Source organism: Anopheles gambiae, chromosome 2 (genome assembly GCF_943734735.2).
Source record: "Anopheles gambiae chromosome 2, idAnoGambNW_F1_1, whole genome shotgun sequence".
In the NCBI taxonomy this organism is placed as follows: Eukaryota; Metazoa; Arthropoda; class Insecta; order Diptera; family Culicidae; genus Anopheles; species Anopheles gambiae.
In genome coordinates this window covers 18,004,694-18,025,852 of record NC_064601.1, presented here as the reverse complement: position 1 = coordinate 18,025,852, position 21,159 = coordinate 18,004,694, and the positions used below count along the sequence as shown (strand labels likewise).

At 53.0% G+C, this 21,159-nt stretch overlaps 3 protein-coding genes across 11 annotated transcripts; 1 reads left to right on the top strand and 2 right to left on the bottom strand.

Annotated features, from left to right (window-relative positions):
• Positions 1 to 1,222: 1,222 nt before the first annotated feature.
• On the bottom strand, positions 1,223 to 2,851 carry LOC1269289 (acidic fibroblast growth factor intracellular-binding protein). The gene is made up of 4 exons (XM_307911.5): positions 2,592 to 2,851; positions 1,997 to 2,520; positions 1,792 to 1,925; positions 1,223 to 1,726 (listed from the first exon to the last, which is right to left on the bottom strand). The coding sequence occupies exons 1-4, from the start codon at positions 2,809 to 2,811 to the stop codon at positions 1,390 to 1,392; spliced, it is 1,215 nt and encodes a 404-aa protein (XP_307911.4). The 5' UTR covers positions 2,812 to 2,851; the 3' UTR covers positions 1,223 to 1,389.
• A 572-nt stretch (positions 2,852 to 3,423) lies between these two features.
• Positions 3,424 to 15,455, top strand: LOC5667756 (hemicentin-1). The gene is made up of 9 exons (XM_061646969.1): positions 3,424 to 6,067; positions 7,250 to 7,365; positions 7,443 to 8,009; positions 8,096 to 9,063; positions 9,139 to 9,313; positions 9,771 to 10,770; positions 11,644 to 11,774; positions 11,835 to 13,052; positions 13,116 to 15,455. The coding sequence occupies exons 1-9, from the start codon at positions 3,837 to 3,839 to the stop codon at positions 15,110 to 15,112; spliced, it is 8,403 nt and encodes a 2,800-aa protein (XP_061502953.1). The 5' UTR covers positions 3,424 to 3,836; the 3' UTR covers positions 15,113 to 15,455.
• Positions 15,355 to 21,041, bottom strand: LOC1269292 (probable protein phosphatase 2C T23F11.1). Of its 9 annotated transcripts, XM_061646970.1 has the most exons (4): positions 20,940 to 21,041; positions 20,777 to 20,875; positions 19,680 to 20,085; positions 15,355 to 18,979 (listed from the first exon to the last, which is right to left on the bottom strand). In XM_061646970.1, exon 4 carries the CDS (start codon positions 18,914 to 18,916, stop codon positions 17,555 to 17,557), a length of 1,362 nt encoding a protein of 453 aa, XP_061502954.1. In that variant the 5' UTR covers positions 18,917 to 18,979; positions 19,680 to 20,085; positions 20,777 to 20,875; positions 20,940 to 21,041; the 3' UTR covers positions 15,355 to 17,554. The 9 variants fall into 9 exon arrangements, with proteins under 9 accessions (XP_061502954.1, XP_307914.5, XP_061502957.1 ...); XM_307914.6 differs by lacking the exon at positions 20,777 to 20,875 and having other exon boundaries at positions 20,940 to 21,007; XM_061646973.1 differs by having other exon boundaries at positions 20,542 to 20,962.
• Between the last annotated feature and the right edge of the window lie 118 nt (positions 21,042 to 21,159).

The following is a 21,159-nucleotide window of genomic DNA, read 5'->3' as shown; positions in this document are numbered from 1 at the left end:
ATAGCCGGATATTCCATCTTTAGAATGGAGGAAATCTGTTCTGATGCGTAGAAGCAGACAAATCTGTCAAATGTTGTTTATAGCTCAAAAATGGGGTTTTAACACATATTCTCAATTGGGTTCAAACATAGAACAATACGAAATTGTTGCTTTTCAAATTGTCTGTCATGAGGAGAATCGTGAGGTACGCCGAATGGTCACGAAATAAACTTTGCGCTGCAACGAGATTTACGCGAGCTACCGTAAAATCCAAAGGTAGCTGAGAGCGATCCAAACGTTGCTGAAAACGATCCAAACGTAGCTGCAAACGATTCAGACGTAGTTGATTGCGATCCAATCTCATGGATTGCGATCCATAGCAACTGGATAAAGATTCAGAGGAAAGTGAGAACAGGTGTATTTATTTATACGCTGATGATATAGACATCATTGGTCTGCGGCTCTCCTATGTAGCAGAAGCCTACCAAGGGATCGAGCAGGCGGCAGAGAACCTCGGATTGCAGATAAACGAGGCAAAGACCAAACTGATGGTGGCAACATCAGCGAACCTACCAATAAATAATCCGAATCTACGTAGGCGTGATGTACAGATAGGTGAACGCACTTTTGAAGTCGTCCCAGAATTCACCTATCTTGGGTCAAAGGTCAGCAACGACAACAGTATGGAAGTTAAGTTGCGCGCAAGAATGCTGGCTGCCGGATTCTACAGCCTGAAAAAGCAGTTCACCTCAAAGAACCTGTCGCGACGGACGAAGCTGGAACTATATAGTACCTATAAAGTACCAGTACTCACATACGCCTCTGAGACATGGACACTGTCCAAATCTGACGAAGCCCTCTTAGCCGCGTTCGAGAGGAAGATGCTCAGAAGGATACTTGGCCCCGTATGTGTGGAAGGACAATGGAGGAGCCGCTATAATGACGAGCTATACGAGATGTACGGCGACCTCACTGTCGTACAGCGTATTAAGCTCGCCAGGCTCCGGTGGGCTGGCCATGTTGTACGCATGGAAACGGACGACCCAGCCCGTAAAGTCTGTTTAGCCCGTCCACAAGGACAGAGGAGGCGTGGTAGGCCCAAATTGAGGTGGCAAGATGGCGTGGAGGCGTCCGCCATTAAGGCCGGGATAACGGACTGGCAGACGAAGGCGCGAGACCGTGAGCGGTTTCGGACACTCCTGAGGCAGGCCAAGACCGCAAAGCGGTTGTAGCGCCGGATAAGTAAGTAAGTAAGTAATGAAGAATTTATTTATATATTAAAACTCTGCCTGGTATGACTATGGAAGCGGTACACACAAACTAATGCTTTCCCTATCCCTATTGCGTTATTTTTTGCCCCCCTTCCAACAAGCGCCTAAGAGATCGGCACCTTGCAAGCGGGCTGCCCTTTTACGGGTGATACATCCGAAACAGGCACACGTTGATCACCTGCATGTACCGGTCCCACAGACACCGTATGTCCTGGTTGTCGCGCGGCACCTCCAAATCGAGCACGCACTGCGTCATGCACTGCATAAACATCTGCACCTGCTCCCGCGTCCAGCCGTTCTGCTTCCACGGTTCGATCAACCGTTCCGTCAGCTCAACGAACAGCAGGCGCAGCTCGCGCGTACGATGCAAATTGCACGCGATCATAATGATCGCCCGGTAGTACGAGCGGAAGTTGTTCTCCACCTCCTGGTAGGCGCGCTCCAGCAGCGTCGGTTTCAACCGTAGCGACACTAAGCTGCAAATTCAACGGACGGATTTTAATCTAGCAGCTCGCAATCGGGCATCGTTCGATCAACTTACTGCTTGATTTCTTTCTCCTTATCCAGCAGGTACCGGATCTCGCGCAAGTCGAGCAGAAACTCCTTATCCATCTCGGTGTCCAGATAATCGGCACCAGAGTGCTGGTACGTGTACGTCCAGAAGGTCATCAAAGCCTGCAAAAGAGAAACCGTACATGTAATGTGACAATTGCAATCGGTTGAAGGCACTTAGCAACCAACCCTACCTGTCCACATTCGTAGAAATCCTTAAAGTTAAGATATTGCAGCTTCCGCTTGGTCGTTTCGAAGCGCAGGCACGCGATAAACACGACCGCCGCGTACTTCTGGGCCAGCTCCTCCGGCAGTATGAACTGCTGCCGGATGTTGCACGCCAGGTTGCCCTGCGTCTCTTCGACCGCCTTGTAGATGCGCTTCACGTTGTCAAACTGCCGGCGGCACGATTTCAACCGCACGCCCGTCTTGTCCGCCACCTCGTCCAGGTCTTTGCGGTTGCGCGCGTTCAGCTTCTTGCCGAACAGCTCGCGCGCCACCGCATCGTCCAGCGAGTAGTAGTGCTCGATCAGCAGCGAACGGTCCTGCGGGCAGATCTGGAACGTTGGCTGCTCGGACAGCTTCGGCGGTGCGTGCAGAAACTTTTCCAACATTGCGTACGTGCGGTAGTGGTCCTGCACGTCCGACGCGATCAGCTCGGGCGGCACGTCCGCAAATAGGCCACCCTTTTGCTTAAGTAACGTGACCGCTTCCACGACTGAAAAGAAGAAACATTTGGTATCAGCAGCATTCGATTTTCAGGTGTTCCGGTGTCGCAGCACTGCTTACATGTGTAGCCTTCCACCCATAGTTGATAGATTTCCGGATCGATGATTGTATAGTTGCTAATGAACACGTCCACGTCAACGTCCGCAAACATAGCTTGGATTTCGGGTATTATTGACGAACGTTTTGAGCGCCCTGTTTTGTGGGATTGCAGCGCTGCCCTACTACTTGCATTTGTTTTGATTTTGATACGCTGTGACAGTCGCCCCCTGAGCGTGCGCATGTGTGCGTGCAATGGGTGCTATATGTACCCATGTAACATTTTTTGCTACGCTTGCAGGAATGCAGAGCAAACGCATGATTATTTTGAATTTCGAAAGTAAATTTATGTTTTAATCAGTGAAATGAGAAAAGCATTATAAATAGTGAGTGAGAACGAGAAAACGAGAAAATATCGAGACAAATTTCGAATTGTGTCAGCGTGAAGAGAAAAGACTTTGTTTGAAATAGTTGCATTACCCATCGCTAGATGGCGCTGCTCGTACTAAGGGGAACATCGTGCTAACGGTTTTCTTGAATAATTAAAAAAATGCATTTTTCATGCTTATTTTCTACTCAATAAAAAAGTGTGCATGCATCAGCGAGGAATGATGAAATATAAATAAAAAATATTTTTAAACAGTTTAACAACCATTGAATAACCACGCCTCACAAAAAAATCTACTAAAAAATTGAAAAAAAGCTTGAAAAAATCATTTATCACATTCTACAAAAAAAAAACAGTAAACAATCTTCGTAAAAGTGTACACAAACTTGCCCACCTCCCTGACACTCTCACACAGACACTGTAACTCCATCCATCCCTTCGGTTGTACAATAGAATGTAGATTACTCGCCAGCGTGATCGGTGCGCGATCGGTGTAATTCGAATCACTTCTTCGGTTGCCGCGAGCCAGTGCGCACGTACCGTTTGCTCGGCTGATCGGACAGGCTGAACGGACAGAGCTGTGTGTTCCTTCCGCCCGGAGTGTGTCTGTTGAACAGTGATTACAGTGGTGCATTCTAGAACGGGAAGCTATTCCAACAAAGGCCCGCCCCAAAGTGATCCGCGCGGTGTCTTTACAGCGCATCCGGCGGGCGGTATCCGGTCACTGCAAAAGCCTCGCGCGAACTCCAGCTCCATCAATCGGCGTTCTCGTTCACGATCGCTCAGTGCAGAAATGTGCTGTGGAAAGTGCAACTTCTAGGCCGTGTGTCTTTTTTTTATTTCTCCGCCAGCGCCAAACAGTGCCGTAATTGTTCGATGTAATGAAACTTACCATGCAAAACGGGACCTTTATTCTTGCGATCCTGCTGGGCGGCTGTGCAATTGCCGCTGGCAAAACACAGCACGAGCTTGATAACGATGAACTGTGGGATCGCTTGCTGAAACGAAAACTACACGAAATCAAAACAAACGTCCACGGGGAGGAGGAGGAGGAGCGCCAGGGTGGGTACGCGCTAGAACCGGCGGCACTGCGCGGCGATCAGTCGCCGCTTCCGGACGACGGCGAAGCGGCTGACGGTGGTGGGCTAATCAGTGATATCAGCCATGACAGTGGACAGCTTATTGATAGTGCGATACTGGTACCGGATGAACGCGATCAGTTGCTCACGCTCGATGGAAGCGCCCCGCCAAAGGTCGATGGGTACCGGCCGCCCGACACCGTTCCCGATAGTGGCTGGGCCGAGGAGGCGGCCGATGACGAAGCGTCGCACGCACCGCTCGATCCAGACCTCGCCAACAGCAACGATGACGTAGGTGACGACGATGGCAGTGGCGACGCTAGGGATTCGCTCCCGCAGGCTGACGACCCAATGCTGTTTGATAAGGAGATAGTGAGCATTCTGCGCCGGCGGCCCGAGTCGCGTGAGATGATGGATCTGCTGGGGCTGGGGCTCGCGCCCAACGCGTCCAACGACACGGACCCGAACGATCCGGCCACGATCAAGGAGCAGCTCAGAAGCATGCTCACGCAGCCCATGGATCGAAGGAAGTACTATCAACCGCTTCCGGCCATCGCCGAGGAGGAAGACGACGAGCTGAACCGGAACCGCGTGGCAGCCCCCGCGTCCCTGCTGGCGGATGGGGGACGCATGCTGTCGAACGTCCTGCTGCCGGAACTGAACCGAACGTTGGCCACGCGGCGCGAGTCGCTGCTTCCGCCGAAGGAGGGGCAGCGCAGTTTGGTGATCGTGTTCGACGCGACCGGCTCCATGCTGGACGATCTGCAGCAGCTGCGGGATGCGGCCCGGCGCATCATCGCCGAAATTACGCAGCGCGACAGCAACCCGATCTACAACTACGTGTTCGTGCCGTTCCGCGATCCGCACGTGGGCCCCCGCCTGGTGACACGCAACGTGGACGAGCTGCTGAACGCGCTGGACAGTCTGCAGATCATTGGCGGTGGCGACTGTCCCGAGGCCGCCCTGGAGGCGATTGCCAGTGCGATCGAAGTCGCGATGCCCGACTCGTTCGTGTACGTGTTTACCGACGCGACGGCGAAAGACTTCCGGCTCGATCAGCGCGTGCTGCAGCTGGTGCAGAGGAAGCAAACGCCGATCACGTTCCTGCTGACCGGGTTTTGCGACGGGAAGGGGACGCCCGGCTACCAGGTGATGAACAGCATTGCGGCCGCCAGCAACGGGCAGGTGTTCGATCTGCGCAAGGACCAGATCGAGGAAGTGCTGCTCGCGATACGCACCACGATGGACGTCGACCACGTGCCGCTGCAGGCGATCGATTCGCCGAACGCGCGCGAGCACGCGATCGCCCTGAACGTGGACAGCACGCTGCGAGAGTTCAGTGTGAGTGTGGCGGGCGTGAAGCCGACGATCGAAATCCTCGACCCGCAGCAAGCGCCGTACGGTGGCACGCGGGACGTACTGAACCTCGACAACGTGCGGGTTGTGAACGTGGCCGACCCGGCACCGGGCCGGTGGAACATTAAGGCCGGCTCCGACTCGTCCCACTCGGTGCGACTGTCCGGGCTGAGCGAGGTGCAGTTTCGGTTTGGCTTTGCGCTGCTCGAACCGCAGGACACGGTCAGCCTGTCGCACCAGCCCGTCCTGAATCGGGCGAACTATCTCGCGATCGAACCGACCGATGCGCAGCTAATCTCGCGCCTTGCCTCCGTCACGATCGCGTCCCACAACGTGGGCGCTCCCGGTGGGGCCAAGTTTAACTTTACGCTTCCGCTGAAGCTGGTGCCCGGGACGGGAGCGCTCTACCGCACCGACGCGTTCGATGTGCCGCGGCAACAGTTCAAGCTGACGCTGAATGGGGAGAATGCGAACGGGCAAACGCTTCAGCGGCTGCTTTCGACGGCGATGCAAGCGATCGATCAGACACCGCCGGAAGTGAGCGTTGGGTTTGCGCAGGCGATGGACCTCCTGGAAGGCGACACGATTATGCTCGACTGTCGGATACAGTCGCCGTTCCCGGCGATGGCAGCATGGGTGCAGGGCGACAGCAAGCAGTTGGTGGAAAGGCAATTTGAGTAAGTGTGTACCTTTGAGCGGAAATGGTTAAAGATCACCTAATTGGAGTGGTAATACTCCAGGACGCCTCGGGACGCGTGGTTTGCTAGTAGCGTTTAAACACTTGGCTTTGTCATGCCAAGGGTCTCAAGATGAACATCACTCCATCGTATAGCCAACTTTTATTTCATGATAACATTAAAATATTCATCCCAGTATCTGCTGCGTTAGATCGTCGAGCACTCTCAAGAATACTGTCCAAACTCCTAGCCACTCCCAAATCGCAGAATTCTCCAATTGGGTTCATAGCTTCAGAGAAGATCAGATACTTCGGATATTCGCGATCATTTATCAGATGATCTACTGCGTGTGAGTTCGTTCCGATTTATTGCATGCTAGTAAGACCCGGTCTGGTGGTACAGTCGACAACTCGTACGACTTAACAACATGTCCATCATGGGCTCAAGTCCCGAAAGGACCATGTCCCCATACGTAGGACTGACTATTCTGTCATGGAGGGTAATCCAAATCCATAAGTCATTGACAGCCACCTCCACAAGTGGTACAGACAAGTCTTGACCGACAACGGTGGTTGTGCCATAGAAGAAAAAGAAGAAAAAGAAGAAGAAGAAGAAGTAGGACCTATTAATAAATCATAGCAGCTTGAAGACATTAGCAAAGTTTGAAAGGGGACGACTGACGACTACATGCCTTGACTGTGCCATGGCTTCTTCTTCTTCTTTGGCTCAACAACCGATGTCGGTCAAGGCCTGCCTGTACCCACTTGTGGGCTTTTGGCTTTCAGTGACTTATTGATTCCCCCCCATAGCAGGATAGTCAGTCCTACGTATGGCGGCGCGGTCTATTTAGGGATTGAACCCATGACGGACATGTTATTAAGTCGTGCGAGTTGACGACTGTACTACGAGACCGGTGCCATGGCTACTCTGAACCTATTCCCTCCCACGGGATCTGCTTGTTCGTCGTCTTCTCTATAGACTTTCGTATCCACCATTCTGATATTACCCATAACGATTTGATGAGAAAGTGTGTTTATTTCTATAGTAAATATGATCTCTTTGATTTCAATATCCCTTTGGTTCCACCTTCTGGATTTATCTGAATCTCACCTCTCTTAATCTCCCAGCTCTTTCTATTGAGCTACTAGGAGAATAACCAACTAATTTCCCTTACCATTGCAGACAGTCGAATATCCTGTCCCTGCTGCTATCGAACGTGTCCATCGCGGATGCTGGTAACTATACCTGCTACGCCAAAAACAACGTCGGCGAGGACCGGAAAACGGTTGTGGTTCGAGGTGAGTACACACTGGTCTGTTAGAAGTGTTCGCCACTCAGCTCAGTCACTAATCCCGTGCTTAATACCTATGTACAGTGACGTCACTGCAAAAGCCCACCATGCGTCTGCTTCCCAAGCACACGCTAGCCGTCGAAGGTGAACCCTTCATTGCGCTGCGATGCTTCCTCGAGCACCACCACACGGAAGGCGGGACAGAAGTACACTGGACGCACAACTGGAAGCCCCTACCGATGGCAAGTGGACGATCGTACCTCGAGCTGACGGATATTGACAAACAGCACACGGGCAATTACACCTGCTACGCGGACATTAACGGACAGCGTGTGTCCAGCGAGCCAAGCACAGTGGTGGTCGAGTATGCACCCCGAGTGGCCGTCCCGAGTGTGGCACTGCTGCGTGAGTACGGCACGGAAGTTGAGCTGGAATGTGCCGTCGATTCGATGCCTCTGCCGGACTACCAGTGGTACTACCAGACGCTGGATCAAACCGGTGAACCGCAGGTGTACGAATCGGCCATCTCCAACACAAACAGGACGATCCGGTTTCTTATGACTCCCGCGCAGGAGGGATTGTATGTATGCGAGGCCCGAAATAGTTACGGTTTCGCTAAGCAAACGTTTGTCCTGGAGGGTGCAGCGAATGGTAAGATGAAGGATTTACAAACTTTTTTGTAGAATTTTTAGTTCCAAATATTTCTCCTTGAACTACCTCTCTCTCCCTCTCTCTAGCACCACCGGTCATCAAGAAGCCCACAGAGTCGACGATCTACGTAGCGCCCGGTGCCACGATCACACTCGACTGCGTCTGCGAGCTGTGCCAGCCGCTGACGGACTACATCTGGACCAGCCAGCAGGGCACGTTCGAGAGCAGCCCGGAGGAAACGATCGACAACGTGCGGGTCGTGCTGGACAACGATCAGTCACGAAACGCCGTCCACTATCGGCTGACGATCGACGGCTTCCGGCCGCACAACGTGGCCAGCTATACGTGCATCTTTTCCAACCGCCACGGTGCCGAGGCAATGATCCTGCAGCTGCACATGATGGCACCACCGGTCGTGGACACAATGCTGCTCGATGAGCTCAAGATCGTGCCTGGCAGTCGGCATCACCGGGAACCGGGCAGTCGGATCCACTCGCTGAGCTGTGAGGTGGAGGGACTACCGGAGCCTACCGTACAGTGGCTTCGCAATGGGGCACTGGTCACCGAAACGGCGCAGTTGCAGTTTGAAAACGATAACAAAACCATTCTCTTCCAGCAACCGTTCGGTGAGACGGTGCAGGGTAGCTACGAATGCATTGCCAGCAACCCGCTTGGCCGTGTGTCCTCCACCGTGGAGCTTTTGGTGGGAGCAGCACCTACTGCGTCATCATCCGCACAAAAGCTGGTAGCGAAAGTGGGTGAAACGGTGACACTGGATTGTACGATCAGTGGCATACCGCAACCCAGTGTACGGTGGGAACCTGAGGGTAGCTTCAGTGAACATCCGGATCAAAGACAGCAAACGCTAAAAGTGACTTACGAAACTGCCGGTCTCTACCGATGCACTGGAACGAATGAGTACGGTATGGCGGAGCAAACCTTCACGGTGGAGACGTACGGACCTCCAGAAGTGAAGGGTCCGCTGGATATATCGCTACAGTTCGGTGCCAACCAGGACGTGCTGCTCGAATGCAACGGATGGGGCATTCCAGAAGTAAGCACCACAGTAGGCTCTGGTTTAAAGTCTGCGCAACATCACAGTTAACTCTCCTAATTTTATTGCTTTCAGCCAACGGTTTACTGGAAATTTAACGACACGATGCTTGTGTCAGCTTCCAATTTGAAGGTGTCCGAGGAGGGACTTCAAATATCGAACATTTCCTACGCCCAAACAGGAGTCTACAGCTGTGTGCTGGAGAACGAGCATGGTGCGGTGCAAAAGATCCACTACGTAACCGTGCGAGGTAAGTTCGCGCTCGCGCACCTATCGCGTTGGCAGGGAGCTAAAGTAGGGCGTGCGGGGCACTGATAGCAGCAACTTCTCGAGCGGAGAACCCACAAACCGACCGATCTCGGCGCTGGACTGTTTCGGACGTTCGGGCCATCCATCCGGTGGACGCCAGGCCGGTTTCTGGCGGCAGCAGCACTGCTGGTTGTACTGTTTCATCGACGCCTCGAACCGTTCTCGCGATACACGCTCCGCTTTGATGCGTTCGCGGTCCCAAAGATCCTGCTGGTAGAACGTCGGCAGCTTCATGGTTTCGAGTGTTTCTGATGGAACTTCTGACACACAAACACAACCTGCGTGTTGTGGAGAGATCTGGGACACGATTGCAAGGATTGCTACGAGTGCGACCAATTCTTGCACCGTTCTCACCGAGACCAATGGTAACTTGGATTGTTTTCTTTCCCTCTTCACAGATGCGCCAAAGGTAACTTCAACGCTACCGTCACACGTAACCCTGCTGCCGAATGAAACGACTCAGTTCGAGTGTTCCGGTACCGGCAGTCCACCTCCGACCGCCGTTTGGCTGTTCAACGGGACGGCCGTGTTGCACGAACCAACGCTTTACCTTGGGCACGGCAATGCTTCCACCGGGACGTACACCTGCCAGCTAGAAAGCTCCGAAGGCACGGATCGACACAGCATGTTCGTCAGTGTGCTACGTCCACCGCAACGAATCAGCGGGATGAATCACACCGACAGTCTAACCCCGCTCAAGGTACGCACCGACGAGCCGCTGGTACTGGTGTGTCCGTTCGAAAACTTCAACAGCCTCTTGTGGCAGCTGAACGAACGCGCCCTGGAGGAGCACTTTGATCTGACGGACGTGAGGCTGAAGGAGAACCTGCTCATCATCGATCGTATTCGTGCACGGCACCAGGGCACCTACACCTGCGTGGTGGCGAATCGGGCCGGCACCGAGCGACAGTCGTTTGTGGTGGGCGTCCTGACACCACCCACCATCCACCGGACGCATCCGGACGAGCTGAGCGATGAGTATGGTGGGGCGGTGGACGATTTGGACAGATCGTGGAATCCGGACGGACTTCCGCTCGGCAGTGCGGTGGAGGTGAATCTACTCTCCGGCGAAACGTTACAGCTGCTCTGTCAGGCAAGCGGTTCGCCCGAACCGTCCATCCACTGGAACCGGGGCAGTGCGGATACGACACAGCTAGTGTCGCAGACGGCCAACCTGACCATTCCGAACGTGGCGCTGCACCATAGCGATCTGTACACGTGCGTGGCAGAGAATGAGCTGGGAAAATCGACGCAGGTGTACCGGTTGGACGTGATGACTGCGCCCCTGTTCTACGACGAACGAGTCCAGTCGATCGAGGTGTACGTCGGCGAGGATCTGCAGCTAGATTGTGAGATGCAATCGAATCCATCCGCTTCCTACCAGTGGTTGAAAGAGGAGTACGTATGCTTGGGAGCTCCAAAGCACGATGTTTTATGTACGGGACTAAAACTAGAGTTGAGGGACACTTGACACGCAAGCTGAGTTTGGAGGGTTGGTTGCTAGAGCCGTTTTACTGGGCCTGACGTACCTTGTCTTGAGGTCCTCCGACGACATTACAGTCGTCTTTCGACCTCGGGTTCCTTTAGACATCCACGTCTAAGGTCTGGAGCAACCATGACATCACGCAATATCACCAAGGATCTCGGAACATTACGGTGCTCTGAGGGAATTAAATAGATGAATTTCGGAGAAGATGGAATCGGATATGAAGAGTTCCAGACCAAGACCTCGGGTTCCTTTAGACATCCAGGTCTAAGGTCTGGAACAACCATGACATCAGGCAACATCACCAGAGATCTCGGATCATTACGGTGCTCTGAGGGAATCGAATAGCAGAATTTTGGAGAAGATGGAACCGGATATGAAGAGTTCCAGACCAAGACCTCGGGTTCCTTTAGACATCCAGGTCTAAGGTCTGGAACAACCATGACATCAGGCAACATCACCAGAGATCTCGGATCATTACGGTGCTCTGAGGGAATCGAATAGCAGAATTTTGGAGAAGATGGAACCAGATATGAAGAGTTCCAGACCAAGACCTCGGGTTCCTTTAGACATCCAGGTCTAAGGTCTGGAACAACCATGACATCAGGCAACATCACCAGGGATCTCGGATCATAACGGATGCAGCATCCGATGCTCTGCGGGGATCAAATAGAAGAATTTTGGAGAAGAGGGAACAACATCTGAAGAATTCCAGACCAAGAAGACGACCGAATTCAAGACATATCACTCATAATAATTACCTTTTTCATCCTCTTTACCGACAGTGTGGCCCTCGAGGAGTTCGACACGGTGCTGGAGTTCGTCAACATCCAACCCCAGGACACGGGAACGTACCACTGTGAGGTGGAAAACATTTTTGGCCAGAACAAGAAATCCTTCAAAGTGCTTGTCTATCGTGCGTATCCTCCCCTCATGCCCAGTCCCGAACAATCGTTTCACTCCATTTCTTCCACAGAACCTGCACAAATAACGCTGTTCGCGTCCAATCAATCGCTCCTCGCGGGCAGCAGCATCGAGCTGGACTGTGAAGCGATCGGCAATCCCATCCCCGTCCTGAGCATCATCCATCGGGGCGAGGTGCTCGCCTCGACCGCCGATCTCGACGCACCATCGATGGAGCTCGATCGACAGTATCGCGTGAAGAACAGTTTCTACAAAAGCCTCCAGCTGTACAGCTTCCACGCGGTACGTAGCGCACCGTTTGAAATTCGGTTCTCCCTACGCCAACCGAAAGCGACACTGCTCGACCGGGGCAAGTACCTGTGCCTGGCGCAGAATGCGATCGGGTTCGACGAGCGCGTTGCCCGGCTGGACGTGACCGTCCCACCGTACGTGCAGGTCGAGCGGCTGAAATCGCTCGACACGACCATTCGCCTGCTGGAAGGGCTGCCACTGTTTCTGTTCTGTCCGATCGAGGGTACACCGAAGCCGGAGATCGGCTGGTATCGCAACGGCAATCGGTTGAAGCATGGTGCCAGCACCCTGTTCCTGCCCGCCGTACAGCTGCGGGACGCCGGTTCGTACCTGTGCTACGGCGAGAACGCCGTCGGCAAGACGGAACTGCTGTTCGAGCTGGAAGTGCTGGTGCCGCCCTCGATCATCAACAGTGTGCTGTACGGGGAGAGCAACCTGTCCGCGGATCAGCCGGACCAGGAGGAACTGTCGCTGCTGGCGGGCGAGAACGTAACGCTGGACTGCACGAGCCTCGGCCATCCGGTGCCGGCGGTGCACTGGATGCAGGTGGACTATCTGGACGAGCGGGCCAACGTGATGCTGGCGACGCGCGAACCAATCGTCGAGCTGTACGACGTGCGTGCCACCGTGACGTACTCGTGCTTCGTGAACAATACGGCCGGTTCGGCCCAGAAGCTGTTCCATCTGGTGGTGCAGGCGGCACCGACGTGGAAGGCGGCCGGGTACGAGTACGAGCAGCGCGTCTCGCTGCACCACAGCTTGGATTTGACGTGTGAAACGAACGGTTCGCCGGAAGCGTCCGTCACTTGGGTGAAGGATGGCCAGCAGCTGGGCAAACATGACGAGGGTTTGTTCTTCGGGGTTAATGGGCAAACGTTGCGGCTGCTGGCGGCGAAGCTGACGGACGCCGGAACCTATCAGTGTGTGGCGAGCAATGCGCTCGGACAGATCAGCCGCGAGTTCCATGTGACGATCGATGGTAAGCTTGTCGAATCTTCCCTCCTTACTTCACTGGTAAATGGTAATGCCTTTATTCCCGCAGTTCCCGTAAGCTGGTCGCCTTGGGGTGCGTGGTCGGCGTGCAGCGCTACCTGTGGCAGCGGCACCCAGTTCCGGTCCCGCATCTGTCTGCTGGTGAACGGATCGCCTGCCCACGGCGAGCGGTTCAACTGTGTCGGCGAGAACGTGGAGCTGAAGGCGTGCGAACTGCTGCCCTGCCCGGTGAACGGTGGCTGGGGTGAGTGGACCGGCTGGAGCAACTGTTCGCTGTCCTGTGTGTCCGAGTTCAGTGGCGTCCGGTCAATACGCCATCGTAGCCGTGCCTGCGACAAACCCGCACCTTCGCTCGGCGGCAAGCAGTGCGTCGGCGAAGCGTACGAAGAGGAACCGTGCCACGTCAAGTACTGCCCGATCGACGGTGGCTGGACGGCTTGGTCCAGCTGGACCGGCTGTAGCGAACCGTGCGGATTCGGGCGTAGCTTGCGCATGCGCAGCTGCTCCAATCCGGTCCCGCGCCACGGTGGGCTCCCGTGCGACGGGGCGGAAAGTGAGGTGAAAGCGTGCAAGGTGCAGGAATGCCACGTGGACGGTGGCTGGTCCGAATGGGAGCGCTGGTCGCCGTGCAACAAATCGTGCGGCAAGGGCATCAAGAAGCGCAGGCGGTACTGCAACAACCCGGAACCGAAGGCGGGCGGAAAGCCGTGCGTCGGCCAGAACGTTGAGATCGCCCAGTGCAGCACCAAGCAGTGCCGGAACGATGCGCTGCTGCGCACGAGGAATACGAAGAGAAAACTGACGCCCCTGCTGACGTACGATACGAACCAGGCGCCGCAACCGTACGGTGGTCCGTACGGTGGTCAATCGAACGATTACGAGCCCGAGTACGAGTACGAGGACGAAGAGCTGCCGGAGCAGGACTTTAAGGTGGTGCCGAGCCTGCAGTTCGCCGAGGCGCGCCCGGTCGAGTACGTGGACCAGCCGGAGGAGCTGCCCGCCACGCTCAGCATCACGGTGTCGATGGTGAACTCGGTACGGCTGTCGAACGATACGACCGACTTTAAGCTCAACTTTGGCCAGCCGGCATCCACCACCACCACCATCATCGACTGCACGGACGGGTTCGCGTACAACGCCACGCACGGTGGCTGCACCGATGTGGACGAGTGTCTCGAAGGGCTGTGCGGGGGCCAGGGCCAGCGCTGCCTGAACACGGTCGGCAGCTACGAGTGCGACTGCCACGCCGGCTACCGGGCGGTGCTGTACGAAACGGCGGACCACCACGACGGTACCATCCTGCAGGACGTGCAGTGCGTCGACGTTAACGAGTGTCGCGAGGCGGTGCACGAATGTTCACACTTTTGTCGCAACACGGTCGGCAGCTACGAATGCTACTGCCCGGAGCGGTATCTCTTGGCCAGCGATGGCAAAACGTGCACCATCAAGCGGAAGCGAAACGAACCGTCGGCCCGTGCGTTGGTGATGCCCCGCTGCCCGGATGGGTACCGGTGGGACGGAGACGCCGGTCGCTGCCAGGACGTGGACGAGTGCGCCCTGCAGGCGGACGAGTGTGGGGAAAGCTTCTCCTGCATCAACACGCGCGGTGGATTTATCTGCGTGCACACCGACTGTCCGCCCGAGTACGAGCTGGGCGGGGGCGAGGAGAGCTGCCTGCTCAACTGCACGCACCACGGGGGCGGTCGGACGGGCTGCCGGGATGGGGCCACCGTTGGGCAGACGATTTCGCATCTCATCATCACGCTCGATCGGCACAGCGCGCGACAGTCGCTGGCCGTCGTTTCGGTGCCGGTCGCCCACCAGGCGTACGGGTACGAGACGCGCTTCGCTTTGCGCGACCGCCGGTACGCGCACGTGTTCGCGCTCGAAACGATGCGCAAAACGACGGGCGCGGTGCGGCTGTACGCGAACGGGAAGCTGAAGCGTGGCACACTGTACAAACTGAACCTGGTGGCCAGAACGACCCGGTGGCGACGGTTAGAGTTTGTGCATCATTTTGTCGTGTACGTGTACTGGTTTGATTGAGGGCGGCGCTACACAGCGCGACAGAGCATTAATTTAAACTCATTATCATTTCTGTGTTTTTTTAAGAAACACCTAATAGTTTAGCATTGTAGAGGTAGAACACTTCCGAAAAGAGGGTTAGAAAAGTGGTAAAAAACGGTAAATTCAAGGTGTATTGGAGATACCACACCATGCCTTTTTAATAAACGTAACGAACCGTATGTCGAAATAACGCAACTAATAAGAAAAAAAAGTAGCAACAATCACTGTTTTAGCATATGAAATGTATTTTAGGATCCGTTTCCGTTTCACAGTGCAAATCAACTGGATAATAAAACTGGTCAGACTACACTAACTCCCCACATTTCGGACCAACGGACCAATTTCTTGCCTGCGCTCTTCTCCTCCTCCTCCTCCTCTGTCTCACACACGCACTCATTGTCTTTTTTGTTTTGCTACCAGCTTTGACTTTGCAATAGAAAATATAAATAGATATATATTTATCCCATCGACGAGTTTAGGATAGAGTTGTGTACAATGTAGAACTGTGTATGTGTGTGTGTCGATGCTGTTACCGTCAGTTCGTATGCACTTCATCCCATCGAATCGATTAATGATATACTTTCTGCCCCTTTTGCCGCCCACTTTGCCAAAGTGGACCGTTGCACCGTGGCAGCACTTACACGCGGTATCGACGGTGGAGATAACGGGAGAGGAGTACAGTGAGGATCTTACCCCCTCCCACAATTCTCCGTGGCCCCCGATGGGTATGGTTCTACTAGTTTCGTTTGGTTTTGTTGCTCCCTGTCGAGTCTTCTTTGGTTTGAGATCGACGGCGTCCTCTTTAGGCCAGAAGAACAACGGAATAGCACACTGTCGTCAATGTAGTATCGTTTGTCGCGAAACGAGAAATCTTTCGGGACACACCTGCTCATCCCGGAGTGTGTATGTATGTTTGTGTCTGTGTGTGTGTCTGTACGGTCACGTTTTGCTAGACAGAGCCGCGTGGAAGCACTGGTACGTAAGTTCCTAACCTAGTTCCCATCCCCGACTGACGGTCCACGGAAAGGCAGGACCTGCAGGATGGTGCAGTACAGTACACTGCTGTGGTTTCAGTTAGAGCTGTTGTTGCTGTCGCTTAGACGCTACATTAGTTGCTTTAGAAAAGTTGGTTTGTTTGTAGGGTTTTCTGTTTTGTACAAAAAAAACACACACGCGCACGTTTAGCCTATGTACAGGAACAGCCAGGCCCCGGCTTATAACTGGCTGGCGGATGATCGCGTACCAGCAAACTCAGTGCAATAGTAGTGTCCATGACCGATTGTGTAGCCACAGTATCTTATAACATGTGTTTCTCCCTCTCTCGCTCCCTCTCTCTAGATTAGTCATTTAGTTAGTGTGGCTAGTACCCCTCGAGTATGGCTAGAAAGGCAAGGATGATGCTAGGATGGTTTAGTGCTTCGCTCAGTATAGTTTTGTATGTTTGACTAAAAAAAGCGTATCAGAGTTACAAATAGGAGGGGAGTTCAGCTATGCAAGTAAGCTATATTATCAACGCTACTGCTGCGCGCACCACTTTGGTAGTTTAACGCAAAGGAGGGACTGGGGGGACCTGTTTTGTAGGATAGACCTGTCTTAAATAGACCGCCCGGGCCCGTCCCTGCGCCGTCACGTGCGTGCCTATTTCCCTTCGCAACACGTCCATCATTTGATCCTGGGTTTTAGTTTCTTGTTACATTGTTTGATTTTTTGTAAGCGTAGTTAATGTATAATCTCCATTTTGCACTAATATCGCTCCAACGTTTGTTCTATAGTCGTTTCGAACGAAATCGAAAGCTAGATCAAATTTGCCTAAAACTGAACTGAACGAACCTTTTCTAAGAATGCAGTACGAAAAACAATGATCGTCTTTTTCAGATTACAGACCATTAAAAACAAAACAGTAAAGCGCTGTTTCTAAACGGTAAAATTGTAAAAGTAAAAAGTCCACCGATGTAAAGGTAGCAGAATTAAACCCGAAACCTACAGACTGCTAGTATCAGTATCCCTATGACAAGAGTTTTCCAACGTCTTCGTTCCTTTATCTCTCTCTCTTTGTCTCTCTCTGTCCCTCTAAAACAGTGTTCAGTGGGATATAAAATAGTTTAAACTAACACCATTAAAACTAGACTGAACATAGTCGCATTACTACAGTCGGGAGTCGCACTTTCACGCGGAACCAAAAAAAACAACACCGAGTTTTTTTCCTTTTTTGGTTACATTACGCATTAACGCAAGATGTACGAAGAGAAAATGTTACCACCACTATGAACAATCCGGACACTCCCGTGTGTGTGTTAAAACTGAATACAACGCAAATAATTTCACATCCCGTTCACGGTGGCTTCAGCGTGCTTCACGGTTGGCGCTGCATACAGCTCACTCTCCCACACACACACACACTCAACTCGCAGCTGTCGCAGCCTACTTCAGATCCATCTCTTCGCTGCTTTCTTCTGCACTTTCGTTATTACTGTCCGATTGTTCCGTCTGTTTGTTCTTTGTGTCGCGCGCTTTTTCGGGTGCGGAGGATGACGACGACGGCTTCACCGGCGCCGGTAGTTCGCCACCATTGCTGGGTGCGTCGTCCCGCGCCGCCCCATCACTCCCATTCTCACTGGCACCGGGCGGCTCCACTACCAGCGCAGGCGTGTGCACATCCTCCGACCGTTCACTTTCGCTGCCGGACGAATCATCCTCCAGCCGGCCATTGCCTGGCTTTCCCCGCCGGGGGCTCGTCCCTTCCTCCGACGCTAGCGTGGCCGAGCTGTGGCTTCTGGGCGTGTCCTGCTGGTGCTCCGGATCCTCCTCCCCTACCGGCCCTTCGTGCGATCGGTTCGAATGGCTGCGGCGCTTCCTCCGCTGCTCCTGTCGCTTAGAGACCGCTTCCTTGCACCGATTGACCAGCTCCTCGTACGGCTGGCCGTGCAGAAAGCACACCACAATCACCGTCATGTTGTCGCCCCCGATGCCGCCCATCTGGCAGTCGGGCGCCAGGCAGCGCATCATCAGATTCTCGCAGATCTGCTGCGGATAGATGCCTTGAGCAATTTCCTCCTGCACGAACTCGAGCACCGCCTGGCTGGACAGCACGTCCCAGATGCCGTCGCAAGCAATCACCAGAAAGTCCCAGCCCTCCGACACCTCCCGCTCCTCCACGTCCGGGTACGCGGTCACCATCTGCTCCTTCGCCTCGATCTGCTTGTTGCGCTTCAGCCCAAAGTCGCCGAGCGCACGCGACAGGGCCAGGTAGCCATTGACCCGGTTGTACTCTACGTATCCGCCCGCGCTGCTTATCCGCTCCCGCTCCTTTTCGTTCGTCGGTTTGTGGTCGAACGACAGCACATCCAGCCGCCCGTCGACGCAGGCGATCGCACGCGAATCGCCCGCATTTGCGCAGTACAGCCGGTTGTCCTTGATCAGCACGACCACCGCCGTCGAGCCGGACATCTGTTCGCGCAGCGCTTCGTTGTTCAGCATCGCTTCGTCCAGGTCGAGAAATCCCTGCTGCAGCGCATGCTTCACGTCGTTCCCGTACTCTGGCCGGCGGGTTACGTACTTGTGCAGATGCTTGCCCGCGTACTCGGCCACCTTGGCGCCCCCGTGCCCGTCGTACACGGCAAAGAAGGACGTCCCGGGATCGTCGGGCAGGGAGAGTATGTGCGTGTGCGAGTCCTCCATGTGCATCCGCCAGCCCTGCATGCAGCTCGAGCCGACCTTATAGTAGTCGTTCTGGCAAAATGCCGACTGCTTGGAGGTTTCCGGCTCCGACAGTGACTGTCCCATGTTGGTACTGTGGGGGGTGTTTGTGTGGTTGTCAAACTTGAGTTAAATATTCCTTTTCAACGCCTGAAACAAACATTGGAAAACAAAATGTTGCGTTAGTTAAGTGTTGTAATTTTATTTTCTTTGCAGCAAACTGTGGACAAGTGGAGTGAAATCGCAAATTGGTACTGTTCCCGGAGGAATAGCTGCACGAAAAGCGCCACTTTTAGATACTTTTTTCCACAATCAAACAAAGAATCCGATCGAAGTAAATGAATCGATAAGCACACCGTTACGCAGATAAACGTAATCTATTCGTGTGACTAAGCGAGATAAAGGAACCGAACGGCCAGGCGTGCTAATCGTTTGTCGCATGAGCGGCCACTTCTTCCACTGTCTTGATGCAAGTTTTTGCATACTCGTCTTATTAGCTTAATTAGCTCACGCAATTACTGCTCAATGATGTCGCTCGGTTTGGTTGATAATATAGCACAACAGCAAGTACAAACATACTCCTGTGCCTGTGAAAAACACAAAACAATCTGCTGTTGTACGTCCTGTTTAAAGCCATCGTTACTGTTGTAACACGCAAACAACACACACTCACCTTTCCCTCTTGCTATAAGCGCATACAAAACAACCCACCGTTCGCGGCAATACGCAACGCATCATCGGCTTCGATCGGAAAATTGTCACCGGCTACCGTTGCCAAACATTGGCGTGATTGGTATTATTCTTCCTTTTTTTTTCTTTTTTGGTTTGGCTTGCAACTAAAAATACTCACCAAAAAGCTCTCCTACACTCTTGCGCACAATTTGTACACGGGGTCAACCGATGGCGACAACGGCGTACGGGGAAAACCGCCACAGAATGCTGCGTGGCTGTAAGTTTCTTTGTCAGACTAAAGGCTTTGGACAGGTAGACGACGACGACAGATAATCAATCATCAACGTATGTGAGTTCGTTGCATTCCAAATCAGAGATATGATCCTGCTTCAAGGGTTGTTTTTTTTCTCTCTCTCTCTTGTCTGGGTTGTGCTAATGTAAACACGTGATGCACGTACGATTATGTCCGCCGATGATGATGATTGACCGTGACGATGTCGATGGTAGTAGTACAAACTAGAGTTGTTGCCGATGATGTAGTGCACTGCAGTTGTGTTGGGTTAAGCTACCCCTTCGTTAAGATTCTGTTTGAAAAGGAAAGAAAGAAAAAGCAAGATGAGTACCATCAATAAGATGTTAAAACAACAGTGCAATATTGCTAATGAATGTTAACAAATCGGTCCACTTTTTCGTAACCGGTGTTGGCGATTGTTTATTTTTTGTTTCTTGTTTTTGTGTTTGTAACGCTAACGCTACTGCTTTCTTGTGTTCCTTCAGGGTATCAACAGAGCACTTTCCCCCCATTGAGCCAGCGGGATCGCCGGATCGTTCGTTTAATGGCAACGATAATTCAATCCTCAATCAAACCACTGCAACAACCTGCGATTGGCACGGCTGAACGAAGAACTGATAACGCCAACCGACCCACACAAACACACTCCTCACGGCGGTGTTACGAAGATGCTATTTCGGTGCTCTGGGCATGAGCGATTGCTGCGGTCTATCGCACACAGGCCTGCTGCGATTACAAATAAACATACACGCAAAGCGCATCAGCATGCCAATGACCACCACCACTGCTAGCGGGCAGCTAATCGCAACGATTAAACGGGAAAATATTGCGTGAAATTTTTCACAGAAACGAAACCATACACAGGTGATAAAAGTACGGGACTATCCACAAGCACAACTCTTATCAGCAGCGAGTCCCACGAAGTTGCGGTGAATCAACAGGAAACCTGCAAAGTTCGACCTTTTCACAGCAACCGTACTCACACATACACACACACACATACGGCAGCGTTTCCACTCGCACAATAATCCTTTTTTCGATTGATTATCACGCCCGTTATCTTGGCAGACTGTTGGCCGATTCTGTAAGGGTTGTTTTTGTTATGTAGTGCTGCAAACCGAGAGACCTTTTTCCGACATTACTTGCCTTCGTAGATCGTTGAGGGAAGTGTTTTTTTTTTCACTCTGTTTACCAAATCGCTTGCAAGAGAGGTGCTGTCATTTCGCCCAGTTTGACAAATGGCGTCTTGGAAAAACAAGCAATCCGAAATGCAGGGAATTCAAAATCAGAAGAAAATAAAGAAAAAACATTTTACGCATCATCAAATAGATTCTAATTAAAAAGCCTTTTTTCGTTACCTCTGCAA

Coding starts and splice junctions, on each gene's coding strand:
- LOC5667756 (XM_061646969.1), top strand. CDS start 3,837: ATGAAACTTACCATGCAAAACGGGACCTTTATTCTTGCGATCCTGCTG. Junction 6,068..7,249: donor TTGGTGGAAAGGCAATTTGA/GTAAGTGTGTAC, acceptor TTACCATTGCAG/ACAGTCGAATATCCTGTCCC. Junction 11,775..11,834: donor CTTCAAAGTGCTTGTCTATC/GTGCGTATCCTC, acceptor TTTCTTCCACAG/AACCTGCACAAATAACGCTG.
- LOC1269289 (XM_307911.5), bottom strand. CDS start 2,811: ATGCGCACGCTCAGGGGGCGACTGTCACAGCGTATCAAAATCAAAACA. Junction 2,521..2,591: donor ATGGGTGGAAGGCTACACAT/GTAAGCAGTGCT, acceptor TCTTCTTTTCAG/TCGTGGAAGCGGTCACGTTA. Junction 1,926..1,996: donor ATTTCTACGAATGTGGACAG/GTAGGGTTGGTT, acceptor TCTCTTTTGCAG/GCTTTGATGACCTTCTGGAC.
- LOC1269292 (XM_061646970.1), bottom strand. CDS start 18,916: ATGGGACAGTCACTGTCGGAGCCGGAAACCTCCAAGCAGTCGGCATTT.